We start from the raw sequence: 14,171 nt of genomic DNA, 5'->3' as shown, positions 1-14,171 counted from the left end.
TGTATTGATTATAACATTTCTATTTTTAATGTAACATAAATATTAAAATAATAATAATAAATTGATTTTATTTTATATATTTTAAAATTGTTTTTTATTTATTCACTCTTAAATAGAGTTAACGATTTTTAAACAATTATATTCCATAAATAGATTTTTACAAAGAAATCTAATTATATTACCGTAAAATACAAATTAAAATTTGTGAATATTAGTATATAATAATATGTAAATATTAAGATTTAAAAAATAATTATACAAAATTAATTTGATATGACTCATTTTAAATTATGATGTTTAGACAAATTAGAAACAACAATAAATAAATAGGCAATATATTAATTAAATTAATAAAATCATTTTTGTGTAAATGTATTAATGTTTTAACGTATAGTTATAATATATTAGTACATTACAAGTGTATTCATATACTATATATATAGTGTAGTTATATACTGTATATAAATTTATAAATTATATGTAATTATTAAATATTATATATTACATTGTAATATATGTATATTCCATACTGTTATTAATGTTAAGAGATATTGAATTTTATAGAAAAAGCTTTTAATTATTGAATTGTGTGATACGTTATGTAAATTGTTGTGTCAATCAATAGTCGGACCAATTAGACGATTATACAATTGTAATGTATTGGCAAATATATGCAGATTTCAAACCATTTGATTCATTGGTTTTAGTCTGTCCTTGACTTCTTCATAACACTGATTCCATAGCAACTCAATTGTGTTTCAAACATTACTTTCAAATCAAATAAAAATATATATGAATATTAGTTATATATATAAAGATAATTATGAATTTAGTTAAATATTTTCGAAAAATTAATTAAATTTTAGAAACACATGAATATGTTGTTATTGTTGGTGTTGTCCAACTAATTGTGATCAATGATTATCCATTTAGTTATTTTCATAAATTCCTATATTATTGTTAACATAGAAATTGTTGAATAAGTCTAATATTAGTATATTCTGTGATATATTGTGTTAATAAATATAAAAAAATTTCAATTGTATTATTTTCTATGGCTTCAGAAGCTGTTAAAGTGATAGTCCGGTGCCGACCATTAAATCAAAGAGAAAAAGATCTAAATTGCAAAGTATATTCAGTTTTAAATATTTATCAATTATTTATAAATAAAATATTATTAAATTTAAATTAATAGGCAATATTAGATATCGACCAGTCATGTGGTCAATGCTCTATCAATAATCCAAATGATTTAATAGGTCCACCAAAAACTTTTTCATATGACGGCGCCTATTATATAGAAGCAACTACTGAACAAATCTATAATGAAATTGCATTTCCTTTAGTTGAGGTTTCAAACTATTATATTATTTATATTATTTAAATTATTAAAAAATTAATTACAAATAATTTATATGATTATTATAAAGAGTGTAACCGAAGGATACAATGGGACAGTATTTGCTTACGGACAGACCGGTTGTGGCAAATCATTTACAATGCAAGGAATCAATAGCCCTTCCTCTCAAAAAGGCATTATTCCCAGGTTTGTCATATTTGTGTAACTCTTTTAATTTTTTAATAATTTAATTTTAATTAATAAATCGGACCTCAATGTCATCGATCAATTTTTTCAAACGAGCTTTCAGTTTTTCTCATATAATTATTAAGTTTTTTATATTTATTTTTAAATTAATAAATTTTTAAAAATCTTAAATCTAGTTCAATATTGTTATACATTTCACTTCTATAGTTTGATTAATCAAATTATTGATATAAAATATAATAACACAAATTGATTACACTATACTGTATATTGACTAATATTTAAAAATATTGTTTAAATTTTTATATAAAAATATAAGCAATTATTTATTAAATATTTTATTTATAGATTAAAACTGATAGGGTTATAATAATTTACAATTTTGAAAATTAACTTAAATAATATTGGTATTTAACAATCTATTATATATATATATTACAGTATATATAATAAAAATAATTATTAAATATATTGTAAACCAATTTTTTAGATCATTTGAGCATATATTTGAAGCGATAGCTACCGCTGAAAATACAAAGTTTTTAGTATTGGCGTCTTATCTTGAGATATATAATGAAGAAATACGTGATTTGTTAGGAAAAGACACTAAAAAGAAATTGGATCTCAAAGAGCATAACGACACCGGTGTTTATGTGACTAACCTATCAACGCATACCGTTAACGACGTCAAGAGTTGTGAACAAATAATGGACAGGGGGTGGAAAAATAGGTCAGTCGGCGCTACACTCATGAATGCCGACTCTTCAAGAAGTCACTCTATATTTACTATATATTTGGAAAGAATGGACATTGAATTGAGTGATGATAGTGATAGTAATATAAGAAAAGGTAAATTAAATTTAGTTGATTTGGCTGGAAGTGAAAGACAGGGTAAGACAGGAGCTACAGGTGATCGACTCAAAGAAGCGACTAAAATAAATCTATCACTTTCTGCTTTGGGAAATGTCATCTCAGCACTGGTTGACGGAAAAAGTAAACACATTCCTTATAGAGACTCAAAACTTACACGACTTCTTCAGGATAGTCTCGGAGGAAATACAAAGACTTTAATGGTTGCCTGTCTTTCACCAGCAGATAATAATTATGACGAAACACTTAGCACTTTAAGGTATGCAAATAGAGCTAAGAATATTAAAAACAAACCTAAGATTAATGAAGACCCAAAAGATGCTCTTCTGAGAGAATATCAACAGGAAATCATTCGTCTTAAAAGTCTGATCAATGGTCAGATACCCGACGATAATCGTAAGTTAATACTAATTAATTTATTTTATAATTAATACAATATAAACAATTTTGTTTAGATATAAGTCCAGTGAGTTATAACATTGATATCGAAAAAATTAAAGAAGAGTATGACTTAAAAATGAAAGATTTGGCCGCAAAATATAAAGAAGAAATGGAAAGCAACGCAAAACTTAAAGAAGATATGAATAAATTAAAGTCTAATTATGAACAAAAAATTACTGAAGAAAAACCACAATTAGGTGTGACTTTAGATCACAATCATAACGACAACATTGAGAATACAAACATTATTGAAATGCAAGCGCAGGCTATGGAAAGATTACAAGCAATTAAAGGCCAAATGGTTGGCGGAGAAAAAGCTAATGATATCGAGTTTATAGAAAAGAGAGACAAACGTAAAAAAATTGCGGAGAAAAAGATAAACGCTATCTCTGAGGCATTAACCAAATTAGATGACAATGACGACAGACTTTTACTTAAAGCTTATGGAGATATTACAGAAGATCTGAGAGTAAGAACTATTTTGTTAAAAAAAGCTAAGAAAAAGATACAGGCATTGGAACAGGAGGTCAATGATCTTCAAAGTGAATTTGAAACGGAACGCACAGGTAGTTTAGTATTTAGATTAAATGCAATATAGTGTTGAAATTAATTTTTTTAAATCAATTAAATTTTAGATTATTTGGAAACAATTCGTCGACAAGTCGGACAAATCAAATTGTTGTCACAAATCCTTGAAAAGGTTGAGCCTTGTCTTCGACGAGATTGTAATTATGCAAACATTGATAAAATTAAAATGGAAAGCGTTTGGGATGAAGATCTCCAGAAATGGCGATTACCTGATTTGGTTGTCTCTCAGACAAAATTACCGCCACCTCCTGGAGGTATGCAACAGGGAGTTAGAGAACAGGCACTGTCTAATAATTATCGACCAAACTATGATAACACGTCACCTAATGGTGTTACCATTAATGGAAATGAAGAAAATGGAAGTGATGGCAATCCTTCTGAAGACAGATTATTCTTAAAATTAGAAAAGGCTGCTCAAGAAGATATGGTTACCAATTATTTTAGACCAAAAAGAAGAGATCAGCTCTTAAGCAAAGTAAAGTTAAGTAAGTATACTATTAATTAATAGGTTATAAAATATCAATTATTAGGTTTTCCAGTAAACGAAACACTCAGGTGTTTTGAATTATCAGATCGACACAAGAAAATTATTAATAAACCCAATGATATCAAATCAACTTCTCATTTGAATGTAAAGATTGAAGACATTGATAACGGTTCCAATCGACACAAATTTAGTCAATCTGTGCCTTTAGTGCCAAACAATAAGTCAAATGATACGACATTAACAACAAGTAGTGGAGGATCTTTAAGTGCCGGCGAAAGTTTCCGAAGACAATTCCCACATCGACTCGATAGACTCGATATTATACCTCATTTTAATATAGGTTTGACTCAGTATATAATTTATATAATATATAAGATTACCGGTAATATATATATATATAATTTTATTCTTAACGAATAATTTTTTGTTAAGCCTTCAGGTACTAAAATATTAGGATAATATTACTATTGATTTTATATAATAAATATTTAAAAACGAATCATTTATAAGAATTACCAAGATAATTTAACATATTTTTATTTATTTAATATTTTTAAAAAACTATTATAGAGTAGTATGAATAACAACAGATAAACTTAATATTTATACACTAATCCCTAACAAAACCTAACAATTTTGATAATTAGTTTAAAAATTAATTTTACTAATCTGTTATTGCATAATACATTGCATATTACATTATTTGTATCATATTATTAAAAGAAAATTCATAATTATAAATAATTATTTTATTACCTAAAAAAATATGTATTTGTTGGTCAAAAATGATAAAAACGATTTGCAAATATTTACTAATTATCTAATTTGTAAATTAAAAACATGCTAAACTTTTATATTATATTAAATTACTTATTTGTAGTCTATTTTGTTACCCATTACAATATATTAATGCATTAATGCTAATAACTAAAACAAACGTTTTTATAGAAATATAGAATATCTGCAATAATACAATAATAAATGTTAATAATGTATATAAATAAAAATTATATTATAATAAATGCAATTCTCATTTACCTTATATTTTATTTTTAGAAAATTAATTCTTACCATAAAAATATTGTATTAGATATTAGATTTATATAACGTTTTACCTTAATTTATATTAAAATAGAAAAAAATATTTTTTTGAGATTTTTATATCTTGAATATTTAAAGAATAAAATTTGAATTAAATAATTTGCTTATATGTGAAATATACTCATTTAAATGTATTCATTCATATACTCAATTAAATTACAATTTTAATAAAGCATCAAATATACTATATATTAGTAAAAATTTATAATTACTTTATTTATCAATAGGTTCTCCTAGTGTTCGCATAGGAAATAATAATATTTCAAATACCGATTTAAGAAACAACATTAAAAACATGTTTAAAAATTGACCATGCTATATTATGATATTTTATTATAACATATACACTTAAATATTTATATTTATAAAATAAATTTTCGAAAATGTTAATTATATTATGATAAATTTTATTTATATATAATGTATATAAATATAATTTTATTTTTATTTTTAATATAAAAATCATCTATTTTATTAAACAATCAATATATGTATAAATATAATATGAGCATATTATGTACGGTATATCTATTTCAAACTTATTTTAAAAATTTAATATAAGCTATTATACAGTATATTTAAAAAATAACTTTTTAAAAAAATAAAATGTTTATAAATAAAACAATTGCAAACAATAATTACATTTTATTAGAAAAATAGTAATAAATGAAATTTAATATATACAGTATATATACCTATATCTGTATATTAAATATTAAATATTGAATTATATAGAGTATGATATAAATAGATAAGTGGTATAACCTGCGGGCCATATAAGATATAACACATGTATATACAGTATGTATGGCTTATATACTATATATATATATTTGGCTGAGTTTGCCATTGCTTTGTATTATTGAATGCCATTCCATGATTGGCTTCACTGATGGACTATTGGTTGAGTAGTCACTCACCCAAAACATCTCACATAACATAACTTCACCACTGGTTTGATGAATGTGTTTATCAACAAAACATATAATAAAATAACAAAAATGATAAAAATGACAAAAATTGGTCAATAATTTACACAACTTTCAAATTATGTGAATTTTATTGTATATTATTTCTAACAATTTGTTTAAATCATTTGATAAATAAATATATGAAAAAATAGTAAATTATGTATAAAAATAAGATAATTATAAATATTGATTGATATCAATGAAAGAATTAAGAGATTATGGAATTATGGACTAAACGGGGCATCAAATGGACTGCAAATACAATCACTCTTTTGGTTAGTTATTACATATTGTTATCAATTTATTAATCAATTTTACTAACAATATATGTATAATATTTTAGGTGATCTTCATTTGTTTGGAAGTATTTATTAAATGTTATGCAAAGACTACTTATTATAAGAGCACTAAATTGAAGGTATATATCATTTATATCATATGATTGATAGTATAGATTGTAATAATAATATAATAACAATAATATAATACATAAAATCAATTGATATGTAGAGTAATTGTAGAGCGAAGTCGTCTTTTCTTTGGTCAATCAAGAGAAGTGCATCACTTGAATCACTTGAAGAGAGTCCAGTTTCGTACTTCTTCGGCACCATTCATGTTCCTTATACTCGTGTTTGGGATTCAATCCCAAATCGGGCCAAAATAGCTTTCCAGACGAGTCATAATATATTCTTCGAGTTGGATCTATTGAATCCATTGACGGCCTCGACTTTATCCAAATGCCAAATGCTGCCAAAAGGTGTTAAACTTATAGATGTACTTCCAAGTGATCTTTATTTAAGACTAAGAAGACATTTAGATTATGTCAGACAGAAGTTGCCCTCTTGGATGACACCGGACCAGAGGGCGCGCGGATATTATGCACAATATCTTTATAACGCTATAACTCACAACTGGCAACTCAAAAGACCTGTTTGGGTGATGTTAATGATTAACTCATTGACTGAAAGTGATATCAAATCAAAAGATATTCCTGTACTTGACATGTATTTAGCACAAGAAGCACAACGACTTAATAAACAGATTGGATCTGTTGAAAGGGTAAATCAATTCATATAATTACCACATTTGATGCTCTGATGGTTTAACACTAGATATAAGAAGGCGGTCAATCAATCTTGAGCGGCGTATTTTTTGAATAACTTTTGAACGGTTATAGATAATTTAATTCTGTAAAATACATTTAAGAATATCATATCGACCACACTTAATATACACGAAATCATAAAACTAGGATGACCATATATACAAAATACCGGGACCAACGCAAGACACTATGCTACAGGTCAAACAACAACAGACTAATTTTTTATGACAATGTAAATTTGTAGTCAAGAAATAATAGTTTAATATAAAAAAAGAATCATCAAAATCGGATTGGTACTTTTATTTTTATACCTTGTTAAATTTGTCATAAATCACATTGTATAAAATTGTCTAGAATAAAATTGACGTTATTTGTAAATATTATATACTTATTAAATGAAGATTTTCATGTTATCACTAAATCTAAAAATAAAATTTTAATATGTCGACTAGTTTTCGAAATAATCGACTTTCAATATAAATTATAATATCAAATTACAATAGTGTGATTCATATTGAAAGTCGATTATTTCGAAAACTAGTCGGCATAATAAAATTTTGTTTTTAGAAATAATAATATAATTGAAAATTTAATCTTCTAAATATATAATAGTCATAAATAACGTCAATTTTATTTTAGACAATTTTATACAATGTGATTTATGACAAATTGAACAAGGTATAAAAATAAAAGTACCAATCCGATTTTGATGATTCTTTTTTTATATTAAACTATTATTTCTTGACTACATATTTACATTGTCATAAAAAATTAGTCTGTTGTAGTTTGACCTGTAGCATAGTGTCTTGCGTTGGTCCCGATATTTTGTATATATGGTCATCCTAGTTTTGTGATTGTGTGTATATTAAGTGTGGTCGATATGATATTCTTAAATGTATTTTACAGAATTAAATTATCTCTAACCGTTCAAAAGTTATTCAAAAAATACGCCGCTCAAGATCGATTGACCGCCTTCTTATATACATATATAGTAAATATGTTTAAAATGTTAGGTTGAGGAGCAATGTATACCATTAAATGGACTCAACTTCTCTCAAGTAGTGTTTGCATTGAACCAAACCCTATACCAACACGAAAGCATAAGACTCGGCATTTTAAGCTCAACCTTAACCACTGATGACCTCATCAAACATTATAATTGTGGTTATCTTAATGAACTCATCTTCAACTACGACACTTCTCAAGTATAATCTATACTATATTTTATGTAATTAATAAGTTAAGACTTAATATATATCATCAACTAATAGGTTCCTAAAATAATAAGAAATAAGAGAACTCAAGATATAGAGTTAGCCAAACAAATAGATAATTATTTTAAAAGTGAAATAATTATTAAAAGAAATAAAAGAATGAGTGAAAGAGTGGTTACAATATTGCAAACAAATCCAAATCAAAGTTTTTTCTTTGCTTTTGGTACAGGTATTACACTTATCACACAATTTATTATTGCATTTACCGGTAATTTTTATATTATCTATCATTTTAAGCTCATTTTTTAGGCAACTATTCAATCTTCAATTATATGAAAAATAGTGGTTTTGAGATCAATCAGGTAATTGACTCGCGACCCAAACCCAGGTAATTGCTATTAATTGTAAAATTAGTTTATTTTGCAATTTTCATTATTTTATATTAATAATTAATTTGAAAACAATATGATTATCATTTATAGACGCTGTAAATATCATTGTCGCACAAAAATCAAGAATTAATGAAATCATTTTACATTTTTGTATTTACTTTAATATTCCCAGTAATCAAATTTATATACTAAATAAAAATTAATATTTCATTTAAATCTGTGATTATTGCTTTTGGCTATTATTTTTAAAATAAACATTATTAACATTATTATTACTTAACAAAATGTTTGAAAAATTTTATAATGAATTTTGAAAGAATGAAAATAAAAAATACAATATATATTAAATGTTTGTATAAATTATTGGTGAATATAATAGCAAATAATTAGATTAAATAATTGATTGAATTAGTAGTAGTAGTAAAGTAATCAAACCATTCAAACCCATCAAACCCATGAAAACCCATTCAAACCCATCGTTTCCTATTTGATGAGTTTGGATGCTATTAATCATTAGTAGAGACGACTGCGCGATCACGTGTATTCTCAAGCAATAACAGCTTTAATTAATACCCGGCTCCGGGTGTAGTGTTATCGACTTGAAAGTACACCCGATTGCTCAGTACTTATAGCACCCAACTTTCATTTAGTCTATAATTAAATTACCCATATATACAACACTTATATTATATAACATTATATATTTATACATATACTTTATGCTTATGTATTCACTCACAAACACATCACTTGTTATATGAGTCTAATATTAATCATCAAACGTCAACATATGGTTAAACTTTTAGCAATTAGATAATGTATTATAAGTTTTATTATAGTTTTTGCTTTCAATACTTTTAATCAAATATCAAAATCACATATATTTATCATAAATTATATATACTATGTATATGATTAGTATTATATATATAAATATTTATATATATATATTAATGCATCGATTGATTGGTCACTCAATGCAACCAATATTTTGGTAAATCGGGAGAAATAACGAAAAAACGTTTATTTATTTATTTATTTGAAAAACACGACTAACTCTCACAACGTCTAAGTCTTAACTAAACCAAACTGAATGCGCAACTGAAGACCAAGTGATAGCTAAACCACTGTTTGCTATATAACAACAAATGTTAGAATAAAGTACTGTAAGTACAGTACAGTAAGGCATACAAAGTTGAGTCACAATTGACATGTCATGTCATGTCTACTAACTTTACTAAACTATAGCCGGCAAAGACATTGCGCAAGTTTTACTCAGGACTACGTCACTAACATATACATTGTTTTCAGTAAATTAAATAAAATTAATTTGAGTACAGAGTAGACCATAAACTATTATAACAAATAATATAAAATATAAATATTATAAATATATAACAAAACATTATTTAAAAATACAAATTAAAAAAATATTTATAGATTAAATGTTTAAGATAATTTTTAAATTATAAATAAAATAAAAATTAAATGTTTTATACTAAATTAGTTTTTAAAAATTAGAAATTAAATATAATTATTTAACTAATAAAAATATAAATAGACAAATCTTACTTAATGTTAAATAATTTAATAGTTTAATAAAAACTAAATTAAAAAACAATTTTAGTAATTTTTAAAAATAATTTAGTATAGATCATTAAATTAAAAAATTATTTTAAACATTTATTCTAAAAATGTCTTAAAGATTATTATTTTAAAATAAGGTTTTGTTATATAATTATAATTATATATTTTGCATTTTTTGTTACAATAGGTTATGGTCCACTCTGTATGGTTCAAAATCATTTTATTTATTTTACTGAAAACAATGTATGAGTATATGTTTGTGACTGAAGCCTTGCAGAACTTACAGCCTGTTGCGCACCTGTAGGTGCCATCGATACCGTGTGGTGTCGACAACTTTAATATAAGTAGTTGAACCTTATAGTGCACATCATTAACTATATAACATAAATTTAATATTAATATAATACCATTCAAATAGTATCGGTACTGATAATATACAGTACAAAATTATCAAATCAATGGTCAATCACTTGTACACCGAAATAAAACATTATATAACAAGTTTTTAAAAATATGGTATAAATTACATTTTAGTAATGTATTATATTTGCTGATAAATTATCAATTTTGCAAATATATTAGAATAATACCTTTTTATTAATACTGTGATATTTATATATTATATAATATATATATTAACAAAATACAATATAAAAAATTATTTACATTTTATTTTTTAAAACGTTTTGTTGCTTTTGCTTAACCACAAACAATATTAACTAAAATTTAAAGTATTTTGTAAATAAAAGACTGTTTAGTTTAAAATACAAATATATTACTTATTTGAGAAATGAGTGTTTAATACAATTAAAGGAAGGGTGGATTAAAGGAAGGGTGGATTAATTGGGTTACTTTCACATTTCAACAAATACTAACTAAAATCAACATTACATACAGTATACTCTATACTCATCTATACAATACATACGATATATTAATAATATTATACAATGTAATGCAAATATACCCTGTATAATATACATCTAAGTGTGGTATTACAGGTATAAATTGTATAAATTGTATATTTACTGTATATTAGATGTAAAAATCAGGAATAGTTTTTTATTGATTTCCACAAATTTCTAATTATTATTTTTACAATTATTGGACTTTCAATATATTGTTTTAATTTATTTTTGTCATAATTTTGATTTTATGTTATTCTCTCTAAAAAATATCACCCAACTATCCTAACCTAATCATTATAAATTTAATATCAGTTTTGAGCTCTACTGTTATCCTTATGGCATAATATTGTTTATTTATCTATTTGTTTAATATATTGGTTTGTTTTATTTATATATTTTATGGCATATCGGCACATATTAAATGTTTTTTAAATAAACAAATATTTTGCACTTTTTTTTGTTAATTTTATGTATCACTTGTTTTAATTATTAATTTGAGGCATATTTATAGAAAATTATACTGAGACCTTTATTGATTATGTGTTTAAACTTATAGCATAGTATTAAAATAATTAACTTATGTTGAGTTTTAATAATATTTTCCTTTGAGACAATAATATATTAAATATATGTTATATAACTACAGTATTGGTGTACTTAACTGGTATATATATATATATATATATATATATACAGTATATATGGTACTAAATTATATTTTGTTACAATGACCTTATTATAAACTTGTTGCTCTCATATATGTTTAATAAAATTATAATGAAAACAACAAAATCATTTGTTGGTTAAATCAATATATAAAAAGACAAAATGTTTTATTAAATGTTTATGTGGCAAACAAAACAACTAACAAACTGTTATTACAATCAAATACAACCCGTCGTATAAACTTAAATAATTCAAACACTTGTCGTTTAAAGCAAATACTCTATAATATACTGTAGTATAAAACATATTACAGTATATACATTACTATTACTTTCTTTCTTTCTTTCTTTCTTTCTTTCTCTCTCTCTCTCTCTCTCTCTCTCTCTCTTAGTATATATAAATATAAAATAATAGATGTATTACTATTATACACTATTGTAGTTAATGCATAAATACTGTATAACTTTTTATTTTTAACTCTGCATTATGTCTGACGTGCTATTTATTAAAAATTAATAAATAATTACCATGATCAATTGAGCATATGTTTACATTTCTTATTGTTATATAATATTAAAAACATATTATACCTATAAATCTATTATGCAAATGTACAATTTTATTATTTTATCCATTAATATTGATTTTAATGTTATTTTATACTCTTAAAGCATTAATGTATTAAAATTTCATAAAAGTGTCATTTGTTTGCTTAGGTTTGTCTAATATTTTTTGCTAGTTTTATGTAGTAATATAGTAGTGATAGAAAAATTGCTAAATTAATCTTTAAAACATAGTTAACATTCATTAACAAAATATTAAACAAACAAAATAACAGAAATAAATTATATTTATCTTATGTAATAATAATAATGATTATAATACTAATAATTTAATTTAATATTATAGTAAACTATATATTTTTAATTACAGTATAAAATTTGTTTTATATAATTTATAAAGTATATTATGCTTAAAGCAAAAGTTTATCTGAGTAAATATTATAAATTGTTTTAACAAAATAAATTATGCTTAAAATAACTTATATAACTATACATAACCTATTGATTTAGTAAATGTCTATATAAATATTTGAATATAAAACAAAAAAAAAGTTAGTATAAAGTAATGAAACACTAAAGAGGAATATAGTGGACAAATGAATTGCTATTTTCTCAGTTGGGGTTTGTGTCGGATCGACATTAATACCCTTCCCATGGATTTGCAACTCATATTGGATTCCAACCGCTCAGTCAATGAATAGATGGATAAATACATTGCCATTACATCTATATGTGTGTAAGCTTTGCATCAAAATGGCAGCTCTACTGTATCATTACTGGTAGTACTACTGCATCTAATTTTATTAATCACAGTATTATCATTTTAAATTAAATTTGTAAATTTAACTAAAATTAACATTATTTTTAGTTGTATCATTAATTTCTAATTAAGTAATATTTGTTTACAATATTATAGAATTTGAACTTTTAAACCCAAATTAAGGTTTAACTCTTATACTTTTTTAAAATACCAGCATTTAATTATTAAAATTTATATTAAAAATAATATATTACCAATTACAGTATATTTATAAATATTTTAATATATACTATAGTAAAATATATTTATTTTTTATATAAAACTGGTAACAAAAATCGTTTAAAAAAATTATTTGTATGAAAAAACAAATTGTAGCAAAACTTAATCTACATATAAATTAAATATAAATTTATTGTATAAGACTTTATCCCAATTTCACAATAATTGTAATTTAATTTGACAATTGATAAATCATTTTTAATTTAACTTTTAATACTCTTTATTGTCGATAAAATAGCAACTCTAAGACCACTTTCCTGTCAAACACAATATAATACAATGTTTTAGAATTAATGATTACTATTATATTACACTAAAAACATAATCTAATTTCGTATCGTAAAAATATTGATATCATTAACTTTAAACTTTAATAACTTTTTTATTTTTTAACTTAAATAAACAAATTTGATATCAAATAATAGAGTAATAAATCACAATTAAATTGATATACTAGATGGTCAAAACAATGGTTTAAATAACAAAATATATCAAGGTAAAGTTATAGGTGTTAATAATTTAGGTACAAAAATTATTTTCGTGTTTTTAAAACGCGCGTGATTTCAGACACATTGTTGGGACCAATTGATTCCAATGCATTGTTATTAATTTGAATACACGTAAATAAACAGTAAATGCAGTGATTATCATAAAAATGGTTAAAATACAAGAATTTTCAGATGCAATTCGCCA

At 23.8% G+C, this 14,171-nt stretch overlaps 2 protein-coding genes across 2 annotated transcripts; both read left to right on the top strand.

Moving 5' to 3' along the window:
• Window positions 1–1,054: 1,054 nt before the first annotated feature.
• Window positions 1,055–5,343, top strand: LOC128960259 (osmotic avoidance abnormal protein 3-like). Its single transcript, XM_054306331.1, has 8 exons — window positions 1,055–1,129; window positions 1,196–1,351; window positions 1,431–1,546; window positions 2,037–2,816; window positions 2,879–3,423; window positions 3,493–3,930; window positions 3,976–4,272; window positions 5,261–5,343. The coding sequence occupies exons 1-8, from the start codon at window positions 1,055–1,057 to the stop codon at window positions 5,341–5,343; spliced, it is 2,490 nt and encodes an 829-aa protein (XP_054162306.1).
• Window positions 5,344–6,222: 879 nt separating this feature from the next.
• LOC128960258 (metalloprotease TIKI2-like) lies at window positions 6,223–8,725 on the top strand. The gene is made up of 6 exons (XM_054306330.1): window positions 6,223–6,279; window positions 6,348–6,422; window positions 6,515–7,063; window positions 8,123–8,314; window positions 8,381–8,552; window positions 8,621–8,725. Exons 1-6 carry the CDS (start codon window positions 6,223–6,225, stop codon window positions 8,713–8,715), a joined length of 1,140 nt encoding a protein of 379 aa, XP_054162305.1. The 3' UTR covers window positions 8,716–8,725.
• The last annotated feature ends 5,446 nt before the right edge of the window (window positions 8,726–14,171 follow it).

The sequence above is a fragment of the Oppia nitens genome, unplaced genomic scaffold (genome assembly GCF_028296485.1).
Source record: "Oppia nitens isolate AA-2021 unplaced genomic scaffold, nextdenovo-longstitch-racon4-pilon3 scaffold4_pilon_pilon_pilon, whole genome shotgun sequence".
NCBI classification, from domain to species: domain Eukaryota; kingdom Metazoa; phylum Arthropoda; class Arachnida; order Sarcoptiformes; family Oppiidae; genus Oppia; species Oppia nitens.
The sequence above is the reverse complement of the archived record's forward strand: the minus strand, read 5'-3'. Positions and strand labels throughout refer to the sequence as shown.